Raw genomic sequence first — 27,505 nt, 5'->3', positions numbered from 1 at the left:
GGAAGTGTGTGGTGTAACCGAAGAGAGAAAGGGAGAAAAAACGTGGACTTACAGGCAAGGAACATCAGTCTTCAACCAGGAAGAAAGGGAGAGGACAGAGGGAGGGGGAAAAGTTTTATTTAGGGGACTCGGGCTCAACTTTGCTATTAGGACAACAATTAGTTAAAGTTGAGCTTAAATTCTTATTTTGTTATTCAATAAGGAACCTTTATTTCGAGCCCCTGTGAGAGGACACACAACTGAAGTAAGTATATGATGTTTACTTACATTTCCACGTTTTGCCGCTGTTGTGTTTACGAGTTTAGTGTTATATGTAAAAAAAAATAAAATAAAATAAAAGACGTAAGCGGCGGCTTGAAACAGCAGGAGGAACAATCGACCTCTGATACACGTGGCATGAGATGGACAGTGTCAGCTTTCACGATACAGACCAAACGCTGCGTATTAAACTCACAATATGTGTGTGTGTCCACGTGTGTTTGTGCGTCCGTGGCCTGGTGAGGGGAGAAATGGCGCAAAGTACGGGCGCTCACAAAGGGAGAGTAAAAATGTGAGAATCGGCGCGAGCGGCAGATGTTGAGAAAGTTTCGGAAGTGACGATTAAAATGTGTACAATACGCTCAGTGAAACCTGAGCCTTCATTTCACGGAGCATCGGAGTCCTGCCTGTTATGACTCATTTATAATATTTATAAAACCCCTGGGAAGCCATAAATGCGCACAAATGTCTTAAGTTAGGCGTTTGTTTTATTATAGCCCAATTACAGCATAACAGGGGCGGATCTAGAGCGGTGGCATGTGGTGGAATGTGCTGGCATAGACCCCTAATGCCACCCTGGTTTTGCATATGACAGTATTGCATATTAAAATAAGATTGCATTAACACTTTGAGCCTAGCTACAGATAACCTAGCTACAGTTAACACTAAATATAAATTCTAAAACTGAATATATTGCATAGTGTACCCCTCCCCCACCATTAACACACAAAATTTTTCTTGTTTTCAGTAGCAACCGATGCTTATGATTGTGCCAGAGACTGTATTGCCTTGTGTCACATGCTATACAGTACATCAAATCAAAATCACGTTTTATGTAACTGAAATGTTTAATTATGTGGGCTAAAGAAAATAAGTAGGCTATAGACGATATTTATATGAAACATGTATACTTACTGCATTTGAATCTTTTTAACCATATGTAACACCTGGAAGAAACTTTACATTGGGTAGTAGTCTGATGAATTTGTTGTGCATTTAATGTATGAGTTATTAAGTTGGTTTATGTCAGTCAGTGAAAACTTGCTGGGATGACATGATGAAAATCTTGTTTGCATCTTGAAAAACCAAAAGTTGGTTGGTTTCATTGATGAGGAATCAAATAAAACAAAATAAAATGACAACCCCTTAAATTAAAGAATATAAGAAAAATGGGGAGAACGATGGCTGAAGCAACTGTATGTTTAATACGTGTGGATTTTAAATGCAGCATGTCCCCAAGTCACTGGGTGTAGCCTCTAACACCCAGTCTAAAGCATCAAATAGAGCAGAGCTCCCCATTTCTCTCAGAACTGGGGCGCTGGCGTTCATAATCAGTGGATGTTTTTGGGTGATTAATGGTCACAAAACCCTTGAAAAGCAGATTAAAAATAATCTTGATCTTTAAACAGCCTAATTATATATTTGTTTCCCTTTATCCAGCCAGTATGCCTATATTTTATGTATTTATTGCTCGTTTGCCTTCTTCATTTATTTCTTAATTGTGTCACGCTTTGATGGGATCTGGAGGCCAGGGGAGAACTCCAGATTTTGACATTTGGAGCAGCACATGAACGCGTCTCCTCTTCTGCCCTGCCTGGTAAGCGGAGGCTGACTGTCACACCCATGGAGAGACAGCTGCTCGCCGGCCGGGCAACTTTTGGACTCAGAACAGAGAGGGCCAGGGCTTTGTGGTTTATTTTATTTGGAAACATTTTTCCTGCGGTTCTTTTAGTCCCGCAGAGTTTGATAAACACGTCTGGTCAAGGTCATCTATATCACCAGCAGGGAAAAAAAGAGCATGGCTGGAAGTAAGCAGCAACAGGGAGACTTGAAAGTAAGCATGATAGGAATAATTGAGCCTATATGTTCACTCAGTTGTTGATTGAGAAGGAAGGCCCTGTTCAATAATTCAAAACCCATTAAAACCCCATCCGCTTATCCAGGCTGCCAGTGGCAAAGAGGAGTAGAGTAAGTCCTGAAGTTATTGCATCATTCAGCTGCTACTGCTCCGGTATTTCAGGAAACACCCTCCTTTTGTGGGATTTATCCCAAAGCAAGCTTCACCTGCTTTAACTTTAAAAGCACACACTTCACAGTGTTGTGACAGGGACTCACAACTGCCTGCCAACAACACAAAAAGCCGGGCATTCATGTTTTAAGTTGTTGCCACATGTCTGTCATGTGTTGACCTTCCTGCACGGTAACACAGTAGCACTCCTGTTCCCTTTATTGACAGCGTGCAGTTTACTGCAGTAGTAACAGGCACCTGGAAATGGGCGGAAAAACGGTGACGAGGGATGTGTGATAAGTAGTAGTTAGTCCGAATGGATCCGTGCCCTGCATCAGTTTGTGTGAAAGCGAAGCAGATGACACCACAGCCTTTTTTTACAGTAACAGACATGTGTTTGTGATACCAAGAAGCCATGAACTCCCATTTTCATTTACTGCTTTGCCTCCTGAGCGATGTGTGTGCACGATATTTTCATGCACACACATATTTCACCATGTGTGTGTTGATGCCCCTAATTCAGCCCCCGCGGTAAATCAAATACATGTGACTGTAACTTGTATACTTAGACCTTTAATGGTCTCTGTGTTACTTTAACATTTTAGTTTGTATATGTGGAAACTCTGACACTACTTAGGAGTTACTGATTTTTTTAAATAATTTAAAAATTTTAAGTTAATGACTTTTATGGACTTTAAGTGGCTGTTTTTTAGAGTTAAATTTTGTGCATAGTGTAGTGGTGTATATATGTGCTTGACAAGCAAAAGGTTGCTGGCTCAATTCTAGCCAGAGACACAAATCCTTTCAGGGGCCGTGTCATGAAGGGCAGCAGGTGTAAAGATTAGCCAAATCAATCATGTTTGACTTGGCAGAGTTACATTTGCTACCTGCTGTGGTGACCTGTTCTGACAAGGAAGCAGCTGAAAGTAGGAAAGTCATAAGCGCAACAATGAAAACTTGTATGTTCAACTCCTTGTACTCATTTGACCTTTGAAGTTAATGATATACGCTAAAAGATTTTTTTAAAAGTGCACATTGAGGTTAATTAAACGACAGATTTCCTCAGCGAGATACTAACTAGGTTAGGCTGTCCTTACTTCACATCAGCTTTGGCTGAAATTAACAAGATTTAGATTTACGCTAGATTAAAGAAGTAATGTGTGCATATCGACAGACACCCTATCAGGATCATCAAAATAGCAGTTCAGTTGTTGACTGGCTAAGCAACAGCTAAGCAACAAATTTTTATCTGTGTACAGTTATCTCTTATATACAAGGACACATGGGATAACTGTAATGGTTGGGTTTTTTTTGTTTGTTTTTTTCCTCCAGGCTAAAAATAAAATACAAAGCATATATGACACATCATGCAGGATCCAAAGGGGAAATGAACTCCTTCCTTCATTTTTGCCCTGTGATTGATAGCTGGAGTCTGTTTTTATTATCATTTATAAATTTGGTTGTAAATGATAATAAACTCTATGGACAGAAAATTTGGTTATCATTTTGCCCTTTGATTGATAGCTGGAGTCCGTTTTTGTAAGCAGGTGGATCTCTGACACATTTTAAAAGCTCAAATATGAACATCTTAGGCCTTTGTAACAGTGGATCTAATAACTTTGGTTCTCTCTGGCGTGCTGGGTGGATAAAACAATCGGTTTGAAAATGGTAATGGATCGACAACAAAATTCCTAACTTAAAGATGATATGAATGGTTGTAACTCAAGTGTTTGTAGAAGTTTGGCTAAAAGTTAGCCTCTTTACTGTTTGTGTGCTCAGACTTAATTAACGGGTTAATGTGTGGATTGGGCATTTACACGACAGCGTGAATAAGCACCGTCTTCTGCTGTCACCTCATTGTTGAGTGAGTGTGTGTTGAAGGGGTTTTTGTCGTGGGGTGTCAGTTACAACGAAATCCCGCTTTTCAAACACTCTTTTCAGCACAAAGGCGGTTCAGCGGGCAGTGGATAATCGCATTACACACACGCCTCGTGAAGGCACACGCAAGCTTGTGAGCACAAGCGGAGACAAATCTGTCCCATTAGGGCCTCTCTGGTTCTCCTGTATGACACATGCTTAAAGGATGCCGCCATTAAGAAGCACTGAAACTGATTTCCTATTTGAGGCCTTGACTGTAGGCCTCTTCTCTCGCTGTTCCCCTCTGCCCCCTTTTGTGGTTTGGCTGCCAAATGGAATAGCTGGTCATATTTGGATCATTGCTTCTTGTTTAGATGTTTTTCATATGTGTGTTATCAGATTCATGACTGTGTTGGGCGCTCATGTTGCAGATCATTGTGACCAGTGACCTGTACTTTGTGTGTCTATGTGTGTGTGTGTCTGTGTCTGTGTGTACTTTTCAGGTGGCCGTGACTAAGATGACTTTATTTAGTCAGTCAAATCACAGCTGCTGTGTTTTTGCCCATGTGTGTTTATGTAAAAGCAGCCTGATTATCCTGTGACTTAAAACCAAAGCCAAGCTGTAGTTCCATTTGGTTTCCATACTCATTTAATCCCACTCCCTTTTGCTTTTAGATGGAAACAGCAGCACTTTAAGGTGCCACCCCAATTTCCATAAGGAAAGCAGACCAATTCAGCACTCTGCAGTGTTTCTGGGAGTCAAACTCAAGTGCTTTGTTCACAGCACAGTAGGTGAACATCTGAAGCTATCTGGCCTAGGATTTACAAAACAGTGACTCTCCACATGGACACTTATTAGATGTACTCATCAGGTTTCAAATGTCAATGTGAATGAAAGCTTAAGTTCACAGGAAGTAAATCCGGACTGGAATAATTTCACAAACCCAAAGTCATGGAAAGTGGTGTGAGTCACTCAGACTTATGGTTACAGTTTGTGCCTTTTTTTTTTCTTCCCTGAAACAACAAACTGGTTTAGCAAAAATCCTAACATTCACGTCGCTAAAGAATTTCCTGGTCCTTAATAAATATGGGAACATTGGGAAAACATTACTGAATGTTTTTGAGCTAAAACTAAATAAGGGCTTCAAGTAATTAATGTTGTTACTTCAAACTAAGACACCGGGTAATCAAACCTTTGGAGGAGGTGGTTTAGCATCAGTAATGACTCACATCAGTGTGTAATATTATTTAATAAAATCTGTTCAGCTTATTTAGTGTGTCTGGAAGTTTTTCAAAGGTGTTAAACAAATGGAAAACCCTTCGCATTTACATTGGATGCATCAACTATCTTTTTTACTTGTTAGAAAAAATAAAAAAAATAACCTCCATGTTTGCCTAAAGTCATTTCAATTTATCCTCCCCCTCCCTCTTTGTTGCTCCTCAATCACAGAGCAGCAGCGATGGCGCCCACTCTCGTCCAGGCCTACAGGAGGCGCTGGTGGATGGCGGTGACAGCGGTAATTGAAAACCTGCTGTGTTCGGCTGTGCTGCTGGGATGGGGCTCCTTGCTCATCATGTTAAAGAGGGAAGGCTTCTACTCTCACCTGTGCTCAGGTAAGATCAGAATCTCTGAACCTTGATATGGAGATAACACATCTATTAGACATTTGCATAGATTGTAAATAGAAGATAGACGTACCCAAAATACCAGCAGCCAAATTATGTGTTCGCAAGCTTGCTACAGTTTTTTGTTTTGGGAGGCTTCTAACTTTAAGCCCTGATTAAATCCTAACAGTTCACCCCATCAACAGTTCCTATGAAGGCATAGAGACAATGCTCAAGTACATTTTAACATTGGAGTCCATGAGGACTGACTCATTTTAGAAACGTCCCTTGAGTGGCCATTTGAGGAACTGCAGGTTTTAAGGCCTCATCACTTGGAATTACTTTTCGGGAAACATATGTATTGTGTTCAAATGTGTCATTGCAATCTATAAAGCATGAGATTGTCTTGTTTTGGAAATTGCAGAAAAGTCACCTTTAAGACAAGTTTAGAAAATGGGGAAAATAATGCTTAGTTTTGGAGTCAAGTCAGAGCCCACAAAAAACCTGAAAGACTCAAATAGTTCTTGAGCGATCTCTCATCAAGCCTACACACTTGTTCCCACAGAAAATGACACAGCGCACGCGTCTTTGGGTAACTCCTCTGGCCAGAAGGTTGAGGAGTGGGTCAGCTGTGTGGACCAGGAAGAGATGCTGAATCTGGGCTTCACCATCGGTTCCTTCTTGCTTAGTGCCACCACCCTCCCGCTTGGTATCCTGATGGATAAGTTTGGACCACGTCCCATTCGACTGGTTGGAAGGTAATATTGTAACATTTGAGAATGTATTTGTATGTGTGGCTCATAAATGATCCTTGTATGTTTGGCTTAATCATAAAAAAATCTACCTTGGCACATGTGGAGACGAGGAAGGAAAACTTGATATTCAATCAATTCATTTACTGGTAATTGTGTTCTAGTACAAAAAGTAGATGGATCACATTCCCACAGCAGGAACGAGAAGTTGATCCAGTTTCTGCAAATTACTGAGTAGGCAGTCCTCGTTTGTATGTGTGCACCTTTTCTCAGTACACGTGTAGTTAGTCTACAACCGTTCATGTAATTACAGGATGTGTTCTGTAAGGTAGAGCTTGGACTGACTTCAGAGCCAGACTCTTAGAGATACAGTAGAAGAAATAATTATTTGATGATCTGCTAAATTTTTAACTTTGAGAAGAACAGTCTCATGTTTTTATGGTAGTTTCAGTTTAATCGAGAGACATAAGATAAAAAAACAACAACACATTACATAAAAGTTATACTTGCATGAAATAAACGTTTGATCCTCAAGTAAAACATGACTTTGTACTTGGTGGAGAAACCCTTTTTGGCAAGTGCATTTGTGCATAAGATGTTTCCTGTAGTTTGGTACCACATTTGCATACGTCTCAGGAGGGATTATGACCCACTCCTCTTTACAGGAATGCTTGAGGTTTCTTGGCTGCTCAGCAACTCGAAGCTTAAGCTCCCTCCATAGGTACTTTTTTTTTAATAGGGTAGAGGTCTGGGGGTTGGCTAGCTGCTCCTTTGTTGTGTTGTATTGTCTGTATTTTTGGGGGGTTATTGGTCATTGCCTAAAGACCCATCTGTGATCCACCTTCAGTCTTCTGGCTGCGGGAAAGGAGATTCTCGTGATTTTAGGGTACATGGTCCCATCCATTGGCCTCTCAGTCCTATGAAGTCGTCCTGCACGCTTAGCAGAAAAACAACCCCTAAGCATGTTTTCATTTCCTGCTTGTCTGTAGGGATGGTATTTTGTGGGTCATATTCAGCAATTTTCTTGCTCCAAACACGACAGATCGAGTTGGTCCCAGAGGGCTGAATTTTTGGTTATACCTGACAACAGCACTTTTTCTCCAAAGCATACTCAGAATCATTTAGATGTTCACTGGAAAACTTCAGTTAGAGGTTGGGTTATCTTCAAAACAGAAGGGTAAAAAGTCACGTTACGTAAACAAACACACATGGTTTCTGCCTTTCTCATCCACAGTTTGACTTTACTTGACTTTTAAAAGTCAAGCGTGACACTTATCGGATTTGAACGTATCTGATTCAAAAAGCATTCAGGCTGTTAAATCATTGACCAACTGTTTTATAAACCAGACTTTTTATAGCTGATTTAGACTTCTGGTCTTAGTCTTTGTAGACGTTTCAACATAACCTCCATAAGTGGCTGACACCGTTGTCAGTTTTATGTGTCAGCCTCGATGGAAACTGATAAAATTTGATTTGGCAGATGACAGATTTTACACCTGAGTTCCTGTCGCAACTTCAAAGGGGTTTTGTGTCTCTAGCTGGAACGAATCAACAATCTCTCCAAGTCACCAAGCTACCCACTGTGGCGACCCCTTGTGGATAAGATGGCAGCAGAAAGTAGCTTTTTATTACTGCCGACGATGTCACCAGCAGCTAGCTGCTTGGAGGTTTCATTATTTTTCTCTCTCTTTGTTGCAGCTCATGCTTTGGTCTGTCCTGTATTATGATGGCCACCTCTGCCTACAAGACCGACGGTGAGTAAAAACAGACAAGATATTAATGAGATAATCGATGCAAAATGGCACACAGGCTTTACAGAAGTCTGTATACCTGGATTTTTTTTAATCACTGTAAAAACAAACAAACTGATTTTTATCACTGATCAATAAAGTATCTATCTATTTGCATGACAAATGAGTTATTTAAAAAAAATTGTTCCTACCTGTCACTCATAACTTATAATTTTAAGCCTAATTAAAATTTAGATTAATTTTAGGGTTATATGAAAGTGTCTGTCACACTGGCTGGAACCATTTTATGTACCAGCTTGTTTATTTAAGCTGCTGTCTGTGTTGCTCAATGTTACACTTAAACCACAGAGAAAGTGACGGAGTTGCAGCTGCATCAATGTGTTTCACCACACCCTCATCTTTACACCACTTCACAAGTTAAAAGCCAACTGCTTTAGTGAATATCTGCTGCGGTTAAATTTTAAGGCCCATGGTAATTTGCTTGTTTTTGAAGGCGGTCTCCTGAAATGTTAACTTAAACTGACTTCTTGTAAAATGAAGTCCTCCAGTTTACCAAAGCGAGTTTTAATGTTTCTCTTGCTTTCTCTGCAGTCCTCTCAGCGCTCATCTTCCTGGCTCTTTCTCTGAATGGCTTCGGAGGCATCTGCCTGACCTTCACCTCCATCACGGTAAGACACACGGCTAACAGGCGAAGGGATAAGACATGCAGTCTGGCTGATTAATTGAGGGGAATAGTGTGATATATATATATATATATATATATATATATATATATATATATATATATATATATATATATATATATAGAGCCCTCATCAGTTGTTTCAGTTCAGTTCTTTCTGCTGTGACAAAACAAATTTCCCACGTGTGGGACTAATAAAGCTTGTCTTGTCTTGTCAACGGCCAGTTCCAGTGCAGTTGGTTTCATGTTCACATCTCATTTACTGGTATCGTTGTGTCTTTTGTGATGTTGTTAGAACAAGACAATCACTCCTCTCAGTACCAGTTTGGATTTATTTTTGGGTGGCAAAGGTCTTATTCCATGTGGTCAACTTTACAAAACCCCTAAATTAAAAGAAGGGAGCCTTTGCATGGACACCATATCTTGTATTTCTTAACAGTTGATAGTAGTATGACTGGTAATCCTGTGCAGTACAATCAGTAACATTAAATGCTATTAGTCATCTGGTAGTCAGTCAGTAACTCTATGTCCTATAATATAATATAACACCATCTATTTACATAACTCTTTCTAAGAAAGTAGTGACAGGGTTTTATTTTTTTATTCTTCCTGGAACAAATGAGCAGAAACATTTTAGTAGCATGGTTGGTCTCTCAGCTGACAAAATGGCATGTGTTGTTCTGACTGGGTGGGGGTAAGGGGTGGTGGTGGTACGGTGTGTGATGTCCACATCAGGCGTGTGCTCTATCAGCAAGTGTGTTTTTAAAAAAATCATTGTCCTGGCAAGTATTTAGGTTGGTGCTTAGTCTTGGTACAGTGTTTTCGTCAGAGTGCACATGACTTCTACCACATGGAAAGTTTCCACCAATTGCAGCCCAAGGGTGACTACACACCCTCCCTAGTGCTCGGCCCCTTTACCTCTAATCAAAGATACTCAAGGACACATTGAGCACACATTGAGCTCTTCCTCGCGACCTTCTTCCTGCTCTCTTCAGTTTCTCCGCTCAGCAGTCAGCAGAATAATCACTACACAACCTTTTAAACTCTGCATGACTGTGCACACATGCGGATGCGCAAATGTGCGCGCACGGGGAGATGAACAAGAAACAGCTGTTTAAATGCTGAAGTTAAAGACTGACTGTGGACAGATGACCTTATCCTGGGACCTTTTTCTCTTTAAGCTTGCAAACTGCTTACGTGGGTGTTTTTACAGAAAGAAAAGCGTTAGAGGAGTCTATTATGAAACTGGATGCCATTGGGTATGAAAGATGTTTAGGGTGATATAAACCAGACAAACAGTGCAGATGTTTAAAAAAAAAAGTGTAACTTGCAGGGACCTGTTGGTGGTGACTCAGCAGGTAGACTTTTTTCTTGTTTCTACAGTGAACAAAATCGCAGCTTTGAATTTTGATGAAATGTTTTGGAAGTAGTGCAGCAGCACATCGACAGAGTGGTTCGTTCGTTCAGGTTTTTACAGATGCTGACTCATCTTTTTTTTTTTTTTTTTACACAACAGTGAAAGATGTTTAATTAGCACTTCTTCCCCCCCAGGTAGAGGTGTACAAAAACAACACTAATTTTAAAAGCAGAAATGAATGCAAAATTAAGAATGTAGCTACCTTTAATACTCGCATGGCTAACATTGCATTAAGGAAACAGGCATAACACATGCAGGAACGTGGAGCTCCTTTTAGTGTTAGCTCACGCCGACACAGAATGTTCTTTCAAGCCTATCAGACAAACACGGTTAATAACGCACACACACACACACACACACACACACACACACACACACACACACACACACACACACACACACACACACACTGTTGAGTAATGATCAGCTGCCCCCTGTTGTTTGTCCCTGACTGACCTCCGTGTCCCTCGTTCCTTCCCTCTGTCGACACTTCTAATCAGGGTGAGGTTTACCAACACCGAGTGACCTCAATGCTGCTGCTTTTCTAAAGAGTGCAAGGGCAGACACACACAGACGTAAATTCACAAATGCCATCATAATTTATACCATGTGGTCGAGAGTTAAACAAGACCATCTCAGTCGTTTTGCGGTATTGTGCTCTATGAGTCAGTTACTGGGGGGAAACTCCCAATACAAAGCCCATCATTGGATTTTTATACAATACATAAATATAGTAATTCATTTAGACAGACATTATAACTTCAGATTCTTTAAACTGGGAATATCAGACTCCCTTGGCGGGCCGGTCCTAATTGGGATGGAAATTCTATGGATGGATTTCCTATAGAAATGTCTGTAGGAACCGCTGATGTCTTTGTCAGTAAGAAGACTGTAAAGCTGACAGAAGCACTGATGAACGTCCACATTTTATCCTCATTCTTTACAGTTTTCACATTTTCCAAAAGTGGACTGGACGTTTGACGTTGATGAAAGTTTTAACATTTTTAACTCCATAACCTTGATCAGGGTAATTAACTCTGCCTCACTTTCACAGGTACTCTTGGTCCCCCTGTGATGTCCGTACATGTTCAGTGTTATTTTGTAATAATACATTCATGTTGCCAACAATAACACAAGATTGGCAGAAAATTGTAAAATCGTTTGAAGAGATGCTGTCAATTACAACAACAGGTTAAAAGATTGTGGGTTTTATTTCAAGGAGGAGTGACATAATTGAGTTTGGTTGAATATTAAATAAAAACAACTGAACACTGGGACATTTGAGGTGCAGTATCTTGCACAATGAGCTGAGATCCTGTGTGGGTGATGTAAAAGAACAACAACAGGCGCCAAAAGCTGCAATTGTGACGCCCTGTAGTTTTCCGTTTTCTGATTTCTTTCCTTCATTAAATATTTAATCAGAATCAGAATACTTTATTGATCCCTGGGGGAAATTATTTTATTTTTATTTTTATTATTTTTATTATTTTTATTTATTTAGTTTGACTCATTACTGTGCTCAATATGCAAACACACCTTTAGTTTATTTGGTTTTACCAACTAATTAAAGCCTTAAATGACAACAAGGTGATTCACAGACACCTTCTTTTCCAGTGAGTCACATTGTTAGGAATGCATGAGGTCCTTTGAACGCCCTATGTTCTCTATGTACAGAATGAAAGTTTTTCTGCTCCCAGTATCATGTCATTTTAAAAGGAATGAAGCCTGGCCTGCAACTGACAATGCAAATACTTTACCACTGGCATGCGATTAGACAATGCAGCTACTTCTGTTAATCATGTTCCTTGTAATGACTGTGAAAGTTGTCAGTCTGCTTCTGACCTACTTTTAAATTTACTCAGTGAATAGAAGCAACTTCAGGGAATTGGGGGGGAAAGGTAATTATCGTACATACCCTAATATTAAAAAGTCCCTAGTCTTTATACAAGTCCACTACAGCAGGCTTTTGACGGCTTTGCTAACACTCTGAAGTTGACAGTTTGACCAAACTGCGAACACTGAGGGAGGGAGCAAAAAGAAGTCTGTGCTAATCGGCTCCAGTTTAGGGTTTCCTGCTGGGATCTCCACAGAGGGAGGCTCTGCAAATGTAGCGTTGGGAGATCAAACACAAAAAGTTTTACTCCTGCTACCTGTCTTTTTTTTTTCTTACCTTGCTGATTTTTTATTTATTTATTTTTTTCTTGTGGCTTGTCCTGTCTGGCAGATTTTGCAATCAGAATTGTGATCTGAATGTACAGTGGTGAAAGAACAGCTCTTCTTCATGTGAATTACATTATATGTGGTTTGGTATGACAATGCAGAGGCAAGACAGGTGGGGGGTGAATGCACAACTGCCGCACCTGTAAGACACAAAAGACAAAACAAACATACAGAACCTGGAACACAAAAATGAGAAAATACACAGATACATAAGCCAACAATCTTCTTATAGTGTGTGTGAGTGTGAGAATGCCCGTGTCTTTGTCACAGATGTCCTTGCTGATTTTATACTCCTATCTGTCTTTCTTCCTCTCCTTTTTTTCCTTTCCCACTTTCCCTTCTTGCGTCCTGTCTTTCAAAATTTCACTGCTCATTAATCTGCTATTTGGCCCATTCTCCCAGTGAAAGTCTTAATTAAACTCAGTGCCAAAGCCTTACAACACCCAAGTGAGTGAGCACGGCAGGAGTAGAGCCTGAACTCATTAGCTGTGGCAAGTGAATGGCTAAATCCTTTTTTTTATGTGTGTGATTTTGACCCTGTGTGTGCGTCCATACAGTCATGCGTTTGTGTCCACATCCCCCTAGCAGCATTCGCATGCATAAGTGTTGCAAGGCCCTGTAAAAAAATATTTATTTAATAGGATCTGACAGAACACAGAGGTAGAGGATAGACATTTGCACTTTCCATATTTGGTAACCTGACATCTTACAACATGAGATGCAAGCTCGGAGGGCCCCGTTTCCCACATTCCATAAACTTCCACAGCACTGCAGACCTTATGTTCATAGACGAGCTGTAATTCAGTTCTCAGAAGTGCTGAATGAGGACGGGTGTTCTTGCGGTTGTTTTTCTCCTCTCACTCAGACAGGCAGACTCTCTCCTCGAACATCCTCAGGAAAGCTTTTCTTTCCTGTTTACCTGCCAACATCTCACTTCAGTGTCAGCAACTGAAGTGACCTCATGCTTCCTCGATAAAGCGCAGGCACCACAGCTTGCACATCGTCACAGTTATGTAATCTCAGGACAGCAGACAAAATTCATACATGGATGAAAAAGCACACCTCTCACCCACACCTTCCACCTTACATCTTGTTTGGCACAAAGGCCAAAAATGTTTGTAGGAATTTTGATATTTGGTAATAACACTCCTGGAAACCCTTTTCTATGCAGCTCTGAATCCCAGTGTGTCTAAGTGATGGGAAAATTAAGGACTGCAGAATGTGCTATAAGAAATATTTATAGTAATTAGAAGGGATCTGTAATCTGTTAAAGGTACTATAATTAATATTTTTAACCAACATTTGCTCAAATAACTATGTATAATGTAAGATTAAACAAACTGCGGTTTTCTTAGCTCTACAGAGGTTTATACTCTTCTTACAAATTATTTTAGGTTTTCCCAACCCACAACTTTACTGCTTTGGTTCTCACCGCTATCTCGGTGCAGCTGTTTCCAATGAAAAGACTTGTGTACACTTGCTGATACGCTAGCAAATACAAAGCGAAGTTACACTAGCAAACATCGCTTGATATTTCACTAAGGATTTGGTGGAGAGGGTAGGGAAAGTAGAGTGAATATTGCATTTAAACGTATAGGCTTGTAACACAGGACTCCAAATAAAATGCTGATGTTGCACCATGTTGACTGGTTGTGCAAACTGAAGCAAGTTGCGTCCAAGTCAGCCGTATCAACTTTCTAAGTAGCCTAAGCTGGTGTTGTTTTCAGCTCATTCTTAATTAATAGAGGTTTAAATAACTTAAATAGATAATGATTTTTCACATAAAAAAAATTCTATATCTCTATACATCATCTCCCAATAAAAATGTTAGGAGGTCAACGTTGTGCTCCTTTATGTTTAATAAATGCTCTCTGCCTCGATAACGTCAGTGTAAGGGTGTGGAAACTGTCTGGGAGACAACAGTGGCACTGACGGCGTAGGGAGATTAGGTGACGTTTGCAGGAGTTTTGGAAAACTGTGGTCATTGGGAGAAAGAGAAAGAGAGAGAGAGAGAGAATAGTAAGCTTGTCATCCAGCACAATTAAAATCCTACACATGTGATTTTTATAATCACGATTAACCCATTTAAAACTCTAATTAAAAGGACACTTACTGTGCTACAAGCACAATAGGTCACTGTTGTGTTTGCTAAGCTCCTTGTCACTGTAAATAGGTTGACCTAATATATGGTGTCCTAGTGCCTAATGCCCACCACCTTTCCCCCCTCATGCTAGGTCAGAGGAAACTAGTCAAGTCTGAACTAGTTTGAATTTTATTTCTTTGTTTTAATTGCAAGGATAACAATGTTTCTAAGTATAGCATAATCCATTAATGAGCCATGGGGCCATGTCTTCATTTCTTCTTTGTTTTGACATGGAAACTAATATTTTTAATGAGTCTGCTCTGCAGGAAGAGAGAAGTGTTACTGGGTACAAACGCTGCAGGCTAGAGCAGTGAACCGTTGCTGTTAGGAGCAACCTCATCAGTGTTCAGTATTTCGTCCTGCTAACACAAAGCAGACCACTGCCCTCTGCTGGCAAAATAACATAGTGAACCTTCACTAGAATAAATGATGAACTCCGGGTAGTCCATGGACCACTGTGAATGTTTTTATATGTGACCATGTCTGTTTTGTCTACATGTCCCTGTGCCTGCAGCTCCCCAACATGTTTGGTGCCCTGAGCTCCACCATAATGTCTCTGATGATCGGCTCCTACGCTTCCTCTGCAGTCACCTTCCCTGGAGTCAAGGTAAATTAAGGATATGTTAACAAATACATCGTTAAAGTTACACGCTTAGATGAATTTCTCACATAAACTGGGTGGAGTTGTAACTGTGAGTCTACTTCAGAGTGCCTTTGAAATGTTAGAAATGTTATGGATGGAGTTATAAGGCATAAACATTGAGGTACGCCACTGTAAATAAATGCATAAATGTGTCTGGATGGTTTCTAAGCACGCTCACCATAAAAACTTTACAAGGTGATAATGTCTGTGTTGTGTTTACAGCTTGTTCTGTTTCCGCCATGTGGTTTAAAAAAAAAAAAACAGTGAGCGAGCACACCTTTAAACACAAGTGAAACATGAGTGTAAAAACATAACTTCTTTTCCCTCCCAGGCCATCTACGACGCAGGCGTGTCGTTCACGGTGATCATGTGGACGTGGGCGGGTCTTGCCACATGTGTCTTCATAAATTGTTTTGTTAACTGGCCCAAAGAAGGTTTTCCAACACCCGAAGAGGTGGACTACAGGTCTGTTTGTTTTTGTTTTTTAATATTGATACAGTAACTGTTGATGACAACCGTAACTCCGTAATTGAAACCCTCCTGTTTATTGATAACAGTAAGATCCTCCATGTTCAAGAGCCACCTTCATCTGAGCAGAAGGTTGTTGGTGAGAGACTGAGCCACCAAAACGGAGACATCCGACGCTCCACAGAGAAGCTTGCTAATGGACATGAGGTTGCACCCAGTAGGTCAACAAATCTGTCCTCTTTTCCTTCTGCAGTTTGTGTGAATGTGAATGGTGCACTATACAAGTGCCAATCTATATTGAGGTAAATAGATTGGATATAGAGCAAGTCATCTACTAAACATACTGTATGTTTTACATACTGTAAAATTTTAAGATTTGTCTTATGGGGTCTTGCTTTTTGACCCCAAAAGATACAGAGTCCCCACACATGTGTGACTGTACGGATATAGGTCCCCCAAAATGAGTAATGCAAGTGTACCCACACACACAGCCACAATGCTCGCAGTCATGCACCTTTTGTATTGTGGCCACAATAAAATTCTGTCCCATTAATCATCTTGCAACCCCTCAAATTATAAAATTGTAGACAAACTAGAAAAGTGCCTCACGTCTTGCACATGTCAGGCTGAGAACCACTGATTTATTTTGTGTGATATTACTGAGAGACTGGATCTCCCGCAAGGTTTACGGTAAAAGTTAGAAATCTGAACCACTTCTCCTGAATTTCCATCACAATCATTACAGGAAAATAAAAACACTCGTCCTCTCACAGATGCGGTTCCTTTCCGTCGGTCTGTGTTTTCTCCCATCTTCCTCTGGAGTCTGGTTACCATGGGGATGTCCCAGTTGAGAATCATCTTTTATATGGGGGCAATGAACAAGATGCTGGAGTTCCTGATCACCCATGGAGAAGAGCACCGTGAGTGTCCAACCCTCAAACACAGTCAGTATTTACAGTACTGTGAAAAACCTTTGAGCAGTACTGACAGAAATGCTCTTTATTATATGTATCTTCCAGCGTCTGGCAAGCTAGCCAAGGAGGCAGAAGACAATGGTGAGCACTGTAGTAATAAGGCTTTAAACTGAAACTTGTTATCTTTGTTATTTTGTCTTCTCTTAATTTAATGTTTTGTCTTTCAGTGGGTTTCTACTCGTCCACCTTTGGCATGCTACAGCTGTTGTGTCTGGCCACATGTCCTCTGATTGGCTACATCATGGACTGGAAGATGAAGGAGTGTGAAGAGGATCAGACAGTCCCCTCAGGCAGACAAGAGAGGTATGTGCAGAGAAACTTGACAGATTTGGGAATAAACATTCATTTATTTTTCGCCTTTATTGGGTAGTTTGACAGTAAAGACATGAATATAGGATGATGGAGAAGGACTGACTAGGCTGACGAGGCCATTTATATATGAGAAGCACACACTGTATGTTGTGATGGGAACTTCTTTGCCTGTGTCCTCAACAGGCTCACCAGTGGACCCAAAAGAGACCGTAAGATTCAGAAGGTGACAAATGCAATGAGGGCGTTCATCCTCACTAACCTGCTGCTAATTGCATTTGGAGTCTGCTGCCTCATCGACAACCTGCCTCTACAGGTAATGCCTTATTCTGTGACAACAACGATACAACAGTAATTAGTGTGATGCATTAATTCCCTGACTTTTTCCATCTCTTTTCAACCTTAGATCTTGACCTTCATCCTCCACACTATGGTCCGAGGCTTCATCCACTCCTGCTGTGGAGGACTTTATGCTGCTGTGTAAGTGCTGATAAATCTTTGTACAACACAATTACATGCAAAGTTTCACAAAAACCTAATTTTTAAATCACATGGCATTTAAGTGACGTAATAACTGGAAGAAGTGCTCATCAAAGTGAACATATGTTGAGTTTCCAGTTCATTAATACGACAACTGGGATATCACTTAATCTTGGAAATGAGACAATGAACTCTTTTCTGACCCATTTAGTGTGATTATCTAACACCATATAAACACCAAAAAGCGCGGCTTTACAGTGTGATAAAAGCAACCAGATGTGGTAACAAAAGGAGGGGGGATCCTGTATTGTGTGCCCGGAGACCACAAACTGCAACCTTTCAGCTTATGCATTGCTTTATACATTTTATACTTATTCAGTATGACATGCATAATTATGTCATTGTAGGATTGGTACATATCTGATTGTTCATTATCACCCAACATCGTGTGGGCAAACATTCAACTTGTTGGTTATGAGTGCCCTCCAGAGCCACATCAGCATGAAAACAAGCTCTCTCTGGCACTAAATCCTGCATTTCAACATAGATGTTATGTCTCCAACACTAAATCAGCTGTTTTTATTTTATGTATTGTCAGCCTATTGTCACTTGGTATTTCACGCTAACCACTAAATCTTTCCCACAGCTACCCGTCCAACCACTTTGGCACGCTGACAGGCCTCCAGTCCATGATTAGCGCTGTGATCGCCCTGCTGCAGCAGCCACTCTTCATCGCCATGGTTGGACCATTGAAAGGAGACCCCTACTATGTGAGAAAACACATTTTCTCTGCATGCCTGCGAACTTCACAATGAGACGCCCATAAAAAGCTCTCAGCATTGTTTATTGCGCCACCAACTATCCATGGGATAACTGAAATTGTAAATGAAATGAATTTGCATTTGTTAGCTACAGTTTTATACACATTAATTTCATTAGGTAATGAGTGCACTAAGTGAAGACTGAAGAGGCCAAATGGTAATCCTAAATTGGATCATCATGTTGATTCACCTCGAAATGTCCACATGACCACTCAGTGTATGTTAAAACAATCATTCAGGTTTCAAACATAATGAGTCCTAATCACTCTGATCACCTGCAAATGTTTTATCTAGAGCCACATAGTAGGTTGACATTCAGCAAGTATAATATGAATATAGCAAAAATATATATAATATAGCAAAAATATTTGAGCTTCCCTCGGGATGAATTGTACTGAGTTTGGGTGTCACATGAGTTACAAATCTGAAGACATTCCCTTCTGCTTCTTTTGTTTACTGCAGCTAACCTAGCCTGTGAACATATTAAACACTGTTATTTTGAGAATGTTAGCACTGTAACATTAGCATTTTAGCACAAACCATGACTATGCTTAAAGGAGACACTACTGTCGCAGTGTTTGCTTACATTGGTAAGTAAAATTTAGCCAAATCTTCTGGCTTCAGGCTGGTCTTAACAGGGAATTTTCCTTAAGGTTATTGTGTTAAAGCTCTCTACATGCCTGAGATAAAGAGGAGGGGCTTACAAGCCTAGGGTTCTGTTTATGGAAGCCAGATGAGGGGCCAGCCAATCAGAAAAAAGTAGGCTTTTAGGAATGCCCCCCTAAAAAAAATACAAACTAAGAGTTAGAAGGGCTGTTTTCAAAGAACAAGCTGCATAATTGGCCAGAATAGGACGCGAGAAAGTTTGAGATTTAAACTGTTGTTGTTGTTTTCAGTTGATCGGTTCTTGCTACATGTTAAATGTAATTTGATTTATATGGGTTATTGTCTCAGTTGGTTTCAAACAGTTTTAAAGTTTTCTTCCTGTAGTTTAAAAATAGTCACAGTTGAAACTGTCAATTTTAATTATGGCCTGACAATGTGAATCATAATTACAACTGTCCATCTTCCTGATCTTTCTTTCCTGCAGATCAACCTCGGCCTGCTGATCTTCTCGTTTACTGGCTTCCTGTTGCCGGGTTACCTGTTCTACCACTGCAGACAGCTGACGAGGGAAAAGAAGGCCAGAGAAAAGCTGGCTGCCAATCAGGAGATGGAGGCGCTCAACCACACCAACGCCAATGGCTGCAAACCTCACACTAATGGCTTCGCTGCTATAGATGCTTAGAGAACACAACAGCTTAGGATAGGGGGGGACAGTAGGATTAGCTATGAAATAAGCAACCATAAAGTTATGTTAAGTTTTGTTTTTTGTTTTGTTTTGTTTTGTTTTTTTAAGCTGGTGCTAGTTCTCGTAACAAACCACATCAGAAAGAATATGATATCCCACATGTTTGTATTTTAGGGAGATTTGTCATCACTTGTTTTGTTTTTTTATTTATTTTGGTCTAGGTCAAGGATCAAGTTCGTGTGTTTAAAAAGCCATGGATTTCATTTGATATCACAGTACTTGAAATACTATGATATAGTTTTCTAAGACTTATAATCATGACAATACTAGTTAACACCAAAGAACTGCTTGAAGATATTAAGTTACACTTCCAGTTCACAAGCTTGTGGGGATAGGTTAATTGGATAATCCAAATTGTCACTAGGTGTGTGAATGTGCGAATGAATGTGAGTGTGAATGGTTTTCTGTCCCTGTGTGTTGGCCCTGCGACAGACTGGCGACCTGTCCAAGGTGTACCCTGCCTCTCGCCCTATGACAGCTGGGATAGGCTCCAGCATCCCCCGCGACCCTGAAAAGGATAAGCGGAAGCGAATGGATGGATGGATGGATGGATGGACTTCCAGTTCAGTATTTTAGGACTCAACCATTTAGTTCTCTATATGGACAAAAGTAATAAGTGACTCATTTCAATAATTGAATTCAGGTGTTTCCAGTCCCATTGCCACAGGTGTATAAAGTTACGTGCCTCACCAGCTGCCTGCCTTTACCAACATTTGTGAAATAATGGGTCGCTTTATGGAATTCACTGAATTTAAGCACAGTGCTGTAATAGGATGCCTTTGTTACCACCAGTCAGTTAGTGGGATTTCTTCACTTAGATATTCCATGATTAGTTGTAAAAGGGGTTATTGCAAAGCAGAAGCGTTAAGGAACCACAGTTAATTCAGTTAATAAATGGTAAACCAAATAAAGTTATAGAGTGGGGCTATTGAGTGCTGAGGCGCATAATGTGTAAATGTTGCCAACAAGCTGACTTGATAACTCTGGAGTTCCAAACCTCCTGTCGCATTAACATCAGCACAAAAACTGTACGCCAGGAGCTTTGTGGCAGGCCAAGAAGCTCCTGTAAGTGTATTGTGTAGGTGGTCTAAAGTGTAGATTAATAGTGCTTTTTCTACTGTAGTCTCCAACAAACTCTTAACAAAAAAACAAAACAAAAAAACACACACAGTAAGACACTGTTAATGCATGTGAAAAAAAAAATCCTAAAGACCTAGACGATTTGAACATTTCAATATTTATGAGAACTTCAGCTCTTCACAAACGTTCTCTGATTGAAACACACAGGCGGACACCACATCTACCTCCATTTACTTTTTCTTTTTTTTTGTACTGTCACTCTTTAACAGACTCCTTTGCCTATCCAGCATTTAACACACCCTATCCAGCATTTTCATTTAAATTAAAATACCCGAGCTGAACAGAGAGATTTCTCCTCGTGCATTTGTGTGATTCAGAGATGAAGTTTAACCAGCTTATTTTCCCCTCACATTCTGAACTCTTTTATAAATATAAACATCTATAGGAACACATTTTGTAACTTTTACAAAGAAAGAACGGGATGGGTTTTGGTAATTGTGACGCACAGTGTGTCAGTGTTGGGGACTACTTTATACTACTTTATGCACAGAAATGAACTAGTGTGTGTATAAAATGTGTATTGAAGTGTAGTTTTTATAATTTCTGTAGCATTAAAAAGGGAAGCGCTTCATTATCAGCTAATGTTATTTTGTAGCGGGCCTATTCTAAAGAAAGCTCGGGTGATTTAATGTTTATTCTGCTCAGTTTTGTATTGCAGGTAAAGCAAACGTCCTCCAGCAAATTGTCTTGTAAATAAGTGTGAGGTGTGACTTGTATTTTATGATCTGCCGCTTGCTTAACATTTTTGTGTACAGTATATTAAGTGAAGACTGAGGAGGAAGTGGCTGGGGTCAAACTTGTTTGTTGTAAATGTGATTTTTAACTTGATAAAAACACATCTAGCTGCAGCACGTAGTCTCAGCCAATGGCTGGCAAAAACAAAATGTATTTTTATTCCAAAGTGTTGTGTACATGATCTACATGACCTTGTGTCATTGTGTTGTGTACATGTTTGTTCTGCACAAGTGTCCACAAATTACAGCACAAATCAGCTTTAATGTATATTTTTAATTGTTTTAATTCAATCCATTTCAATGCCTGGGCAGCTTTCCGTAGATTTTCTGTTATGTTTTGTCATTTTATTTATACACCATTTTCCTGGTCATAGGACGTGTTCAGCTGCTTGACTCTTTGCACGCTTGCTTAGACGTGAGGTTTTTATTTCAGCTTTGTGCCTGTGCTGCTATCTTTGCAATGGAAGTGAAGGCAAGATTAATGCCTCTAGCAAACAGCTTACTCTATACCAGGGGCGGGGGAACTCCAGGCCTCAAGGGCCAGTGTCCTGCAGGTTTTAGATGTGTCCTTGATCCATCACGGCTGACTTAAATGGCTAAATTCAACATGGCTTGAACTTTTCCAGTGGCCTGGTAATGAACTACTCATTTAAATCATCTGTGTTGGATCAACGACACATCAAAAACCTGCAGGACACCGGCTCTTCAGGCTTGACGTTCCCCACACCCTACTCTTAACCAAAGACATCTTTAGGGACTGTGATAACAGTTGCTAGTATAGGAACGTAAACCAGGAATGCCTTAATATAAACTATGCACTAGCTCTGCAGTAAAGTCCAATTTGTTGTAAACTCACCTTTAATCTTCATAGAGGGTGAAATTTTTATTACTTTGTATAGATTAGCATTTGAAAGTTTGAGGTTCTACTTTATGCCATTTCTTTATGTCCTTCTTGTCATGTTAAAATATTTAACAACCATCTGTTGTATTATAGTTCCGTGTAAGTAGCTGTCTGAATAGCTAATGGCTTCTGCTTTTGTCTTTATATTTGATTAGTAGTTGCCACCTTGAATTTAATCTGTGCCTTTGACAGTCTTGAAAACCTCCTTTGCTGTATCTGTAAAGACTGTTAGATGAACTGCCTCTATGATTAGTGTTGAAATGCTGCTTAGCTAAATTAAATCTTGCATCACTATAACCAGCATGTGCATTTGATATATGAATAAATGATCAAATGCCAAGACATTGCCAGAGTGATCATTATTTTAAACCTGATCGTAATCTAAGACAGACCAAGACACAAGATAGTAACCAAAGTTTATTTAATTTTGGCATTACGGTCAAAAGATATTACAACATTTTTAAAGAGAGAGACACACACACACGTTGTCATCCACAGCACCACACAGCTTATCTGCCTTTTACACTGTACTGAAATCAATCTTTCCATCACATCCTGTCACAGCTCACTCTTTCGCACACCATACATTTATTTCTCTCTTTAAACATACTCTTAATAATACAATTACTTGTAAAATACACACACATCCTCTTACAAAAGTCACGCATTCAAACACAGGCATGCACACAGTGGGCTGTCTATCTGAGGCTGTTGCTGTTGGGTTGTGATCCAGCGAGGCCGGGGTGGTCTGGACTGTGGCGGTTCTGTGGGGGGGCAGAAACAGAGTTGTCACACTTATAGGATGAATACAGGTGTGGTCTTCACTGCTGCTGAGTGACATGAAGCAGGAGTTTAGAGAGGCTACATCTGCAGTGGGACCCCAGATGGTTTTAAAATTATTGAGGTTCACACACACAATTAAAGACCTTGTTTAGAGATTTGGTGTCTCAGAAAGGACTAAAACTGTGGAGAAAATATGGATCTGGTTTTTGCAGAATATTGTTTAATGTTAACTGTTTTAGCAGGTTAAAGCAGAGGAGATTAAGAACTTGTCAATGCTTTATTGCAAAAAAGCTTAATTATTTCGATCAGGGATTACTCACAATGTTTGATGAAATCTAATAAACAAAAATCAGCAGTAGAAGTCATGGTTATGTTTTTTATTTAACCTAAGAACATTTCCACATGCACAATTTTTAAGAGAACTCAAGGGAATGGGGCTAAACAGCTGTGTAGCCTTAAGAAAATCACTTATCGGTGAGGTTAACTGGGAAGAAAATAACTTGCTAGGAAGGAATAAAGACCAAAATCTGAAGGAGTGGGAAAAAAAGGTGATGTGGTGTGATGAGCCGAAATTTAATCTGTTCCAGAGTGATGGGCACATATTACAGGTGTAAGAAGAGAGGCAGATGAAGTGATGCATAAATCACGCCTGGTGCCTAATGCACAATCCTGTGGGGACAGTGTTATGATCTGGGGTTGGTTCAGTTGGTCAGGTTGACAAATGTTATGTAGCAACTTTAAGTTTCTAAAAAAAAAAAAAAAAAAGTCAGCCAAAAACCTGGATATACTTAATGACTGGATTTTCCACCAATTAATTTTTTGATGGGAGGCTCTTGTTCCAAGATGAAAATGCCAGGATTCAATGGGCTCAAACTGTGTATGAGAAATCGTTTCTACACTTGGATTGGCCACCACTGCATTGGTGAAAAGCCTGCGCAACTCTGGAAGTTAATTTAGTCATTAAAGCTCCAGTTAAATAAAATTTTAAAATAGTGCGATTTCAATTTTTTCTTTTGGTTGAGCAGTGTACATACAGGTATCATCATGGTCATGTAGTTAAAGCATTCAGATCCCTCGACTTTTTGCACATTTGGTGTTTTCCACTGAATTAAGATCAAATGATGCATTTGCAAACATGTAACGGTTTACGTATTTGCCTAAAAAGTGAAAGATCCTCACTTTTGATAAGAGACACACATCCCTTTGTTTTTGTGTGAGGAAGGGTTTTTGGTTTAAAAATAAATAAATAAATATATATATATATATATATATATATATCTGCCGACTCAAATACGAGGAGCTACTTGTAGTGTCGATCCCTTGTTAATAAGAGATCAGACAAAAGTAGCCTTTAAAAAAATAAAAGAAATTAAATACAGAAATTAAAATAAACCTGAATTTACTATAATAATGAGATCCGTCTAACTAGTTCAGGTAAAGTTTGACAAATGATCTTACCTTCTTCTTTTTCTTGTCTTTCTTCTTTTTCTTGCGATCGGGATCATCATCTCTCTTTTTCTTCTTTTTCTTGGGATCAGAGTCTGACGGCGTTTCTGTGACATCAAACATCAAAATAAGAAAGGTTATTGAAATGATAATATTTGTACCTTTTTGCAGACATGCATGTGGATAAACTTATATCATACCTTGTGGTAATGGATCCTGCGGTCGATGGTGTTTGTGCTTGTGCTTGCTCTTCTTCTTTGGAGGCTGTATGTGCATCAGTCTGTACTGTTCTGGGAGCTGCAAAGATGTGATGAAAAATTAGTTGCGTACTTAATATGCAAATATGAGAATTAAGATCATTTAAATGTCAGTTAAATTTGAATAATCAGTGTCAGTCAGGACGTTGAAAATGTCTGCGTGAACTTTATACTGCATTGTATTTTGTAGTATGTACCGGTCCTGTGTGTAGTCTGAAGCCTGTTAGCAGAGCGCCAGTCAGTGGGCTGAAGGAGTTTCCACACACTGGAGGCTTATCAATCAGAGAACGTAATGAGCTGCCGTCCTGTGTGCCCGGACAGTCAATCATACCTGCAGAGAAGCAGAAAAGGTCAAAGCATAAGTGCTCAGCTGTGTTCACAGGTAAATTTAATTAAATATTCAAATCAAAAGAGAAAGAAACAAATAAACTGCTGCAACTTTTTCCCCCCTGGGTCCCCACCCACTCTTTGGTGTGATCAGTTCTTTTTTCACATGCACCCCTCTAGTTTTTCCACTTTTTTGTAGATTCACTCCATTCTGATAGTTTCAACAATATCCCTCCAGGAATTTGCTGACATTTGTGAGTCCTTCTACTGATGTTATGATTATTATTCCTTATATCGATATGATGATTCTCTCACTGATAAATTGTGCAGCAGAAAAGTAGCTGGAAATGCACAGGACGAATCACAATAGTTTCAGAATCACAATAGTTTCGGACTGCTTCGACCTGACATGTAGTTAAATTTCTATGGGAGGTGCGTGTCAGGTTATGTCATAACGTTTTAAGAGAAGTTTGCAGTTATGATGTAGCTTCGCATAAAATTCCCACTGATTCCCACTAATATGTTATATCTGTATTAACTAGTTGTGGATCATGGTTTAACAGCTCCATTATCTGAGTACTCATAAAGATCCAAAACAAGAGATGTGATTGGAGTATTACAATCATCTTTACTATCACATCACATCACATTGTTTATGTCCTGTGCCGTAGCAGAAGAAATGGCTGAAGATAAACTACAAAGTGTTTTTCCAATATGAGTTTATTTTGCAGCCAGTTTCATAACAAAAGGTGGCCTGTATAGTACACTTAAAACTAGATAACCAAAACACACAATAATATAATTGGGATCTTCAGGCCCATGAATGACACCTACACTTAGAATTTATTATTTCAGAACTAATTTGGCATTATTAAATGACCCAAAATGACAAACAATTAAGATATCAGAACTTGTGAAACAGGCTGGTGTGGAGGATAGACTACTTGTATAACTGACACTTGTGTCAGTCCACTTAAAAGGGAGTTATCCTTTCCCACTTTCTCCAAGTGGTTGCTCATACGAACAAGTTCTGATAACTCTCAGTTGTCAATGTGTCCTTTAGTAAAACTCAGTTTAAAGACTTTTTCTCAGTCAGCGGTATCCAACGGACAGTGAGAACCCAGGTTTTAAAATATTTTTATAATATTGCATTTCACAGCTATCAAAGTAAAGCTTTACGGCTACTGTCCAACACTGATCATTATAAGATTGTTACTAAACAGTTATCTGACCACATCTGTGTCTGTAGCACCCACCTGGTAACTCTGGCAGAAAGTTGCTGAGCTTCTCCTTCACCTTCTTCCCGCAGAACTTATTGTAAGCGTGCTCCAGGTTGTAGTGCGTGATGAGGTTGGTGTTTCCCGTTAACTCGTTCCCCACTAAGCACACACACCAAATTCATATCATTTGTAACCAATCTGTACATAAATGTTTGTGAAATAGATGGCCATTTCCAAAGGGAACCTGGGCTACTTCAGGGATGTTCATTCCCATAATAACCGTAGTTACACAACATATTTTTAAGCCACAAAAAGGTGTTAAATCTACAGCATTTGTGTTACCCACTGAATATAAACGCTTCACTGAAAAACACATCGCTACTAACTACAATCAGCTAACTCAATGTTAGCCCACAACCAGCTAGTCAACCTACGTGAGCTAGTATTGTTTACAAACTATTTAAGCAGCTTTAGATTTCGGCTAAAGTTTAAAAATAAAGGACAAATTAAACACGATGCACCCAACAGTTACAAGAATTCACCAGTACCAGGCAGCTCCCGCAGTAAATAGAAAGGTTCATTCATAGCTCCAGGCTTCCGTAGAGCAGGCCCTTCATCCCCGAGCTGCGGTGGTATCTGACCCGCCATGGCAACTTGGTTTTGCGGCATTGGCGGTGGAGGCTTCCCCGGTCCAAAACCCAGAGACGAAGAACCAGGTGGTCCCTGAGCTTCATTTGACCCGAAAAGAGTTGAAAACATTTCCGTCATATCTACCTTGAATAATACATTTATATGGAAAGAAAATGCCGGGCTCTTCAAGCTTATGGCCTGCTATCTGCGAGGAAGCTGTTCTCCGTGAATTCGAGTGTCAAGCGCACTGCTCCTCACTTCTTTTCATGGCCACTTACCGTAATGCAGGCAACAAACACGCACTGTACCGTAACTGTCGGTGTAAACA

The 27,505-nt window shown here is 39.9% G+C and overlaps 2 protein-coding genes across 5 annotated transcripts; one reads left to right on the top strand and one right to left on the bottom strand.

Annotated features, from left to right (window-relative positions):
• Positions 1-23,160, top strand: slc43a1a (solute carrier family 43 member 1a). Of its 3 annotated transcripts, none has more exons than XM_085430335.1 (16): positions 1-244; positions 4,799-4,911; positions 5,574-5,737; positions 6,294-6,486; positions 8,179-8,234; positions 8,823-8,899; positions 15,208-15,300; positions 15,668-15,801; positions 15,894-16,021; positions 16,578-16,724; positions 16,824-16,859; positions 16,946-17,081; positions 17,274-17,403; positions 17,494-17,567; positions 18,214-18,337; positions 19,479-23,160. In XM_085430335.1, the coding sequence occupies exons 3-16, from the start codon at positions 5,584-5,586 to the stop codon at positions 19,674-19,676; spliced, it is 1,680 nt and encodes a 559-aa protein (XP_085286461.1). In that variant the 5' UTR covers positions 1-244; positions 4,799-4,911; positions 5,574-5,583; the 3' UTR covers positions 19,677-23,160. The 3 variants fall into 3 exon arrangements, with proteins under 3 accessions (XP_085286461.1, XP_085286470.1, XP_085286451.1); XM_085430344.1 differs by having other exon boundaries at positions 4,799-4,915; XM_085430325.1 differs by lacking the exon at positions 4,799-4,911.
• med19a (mediator complex subunit 19a) lies at positions 22,919-27,452 on the bottom strand. 2 transcript variants are annotated; one of them, XM_085430370.1, is made up of 6 exons: positions 27,090-27,452; positions 26,584-26,706; positions 25,198-25,331; positions 24,944-25,040; positions 24,756-24,850; positions 22,919-23,278 (listed from the first exon to the last, which is right to left on the bottom strand). In XM_085430370.1, the coding sequence occupies exons 1-6, from the start codon at positions 27,313-27,315 to the stop codon at positions 23,213-23,215; spliced, it is 741 nt and encodes a 246-aa protein (XP_085286496.1). In that variant the 5' UTR covers positions 27,316-27,452; the 3' UTR covers positions 22,919-23,212. The 2 variants fall into 2 exon arrangements, with proteins under 2 accessions (XP_085286496.1, XP_085286505.1); XM_085430379.1 differs by having other exon boundaries at positions 27,096-27,452.
• Positions 27,453-27,505: the final 53 nt, after the last annotated feature.

The sequence above is a fragment of the Copadichromis virginalis genome, linkage group LG2 (assembly GCF_057382275.1).
Source record: "Copadichromis virginalis isolate Kocher_CV1m ecotype Utaka linkage group LG2, C_Virginalis_male_GT1.1, whole genome shotgun sequence".
Classification (NCBI taxonomy): domain Eukaryota; kingdom Metazoa; phylum Chordata; class Actinopteri; order Cichliformes; family Cichlidae; genus Copadichromis; species Copadichromis virginalis.
This window is presented reverse-complemented; position numbering and strand designations above follow the sequence as displayed.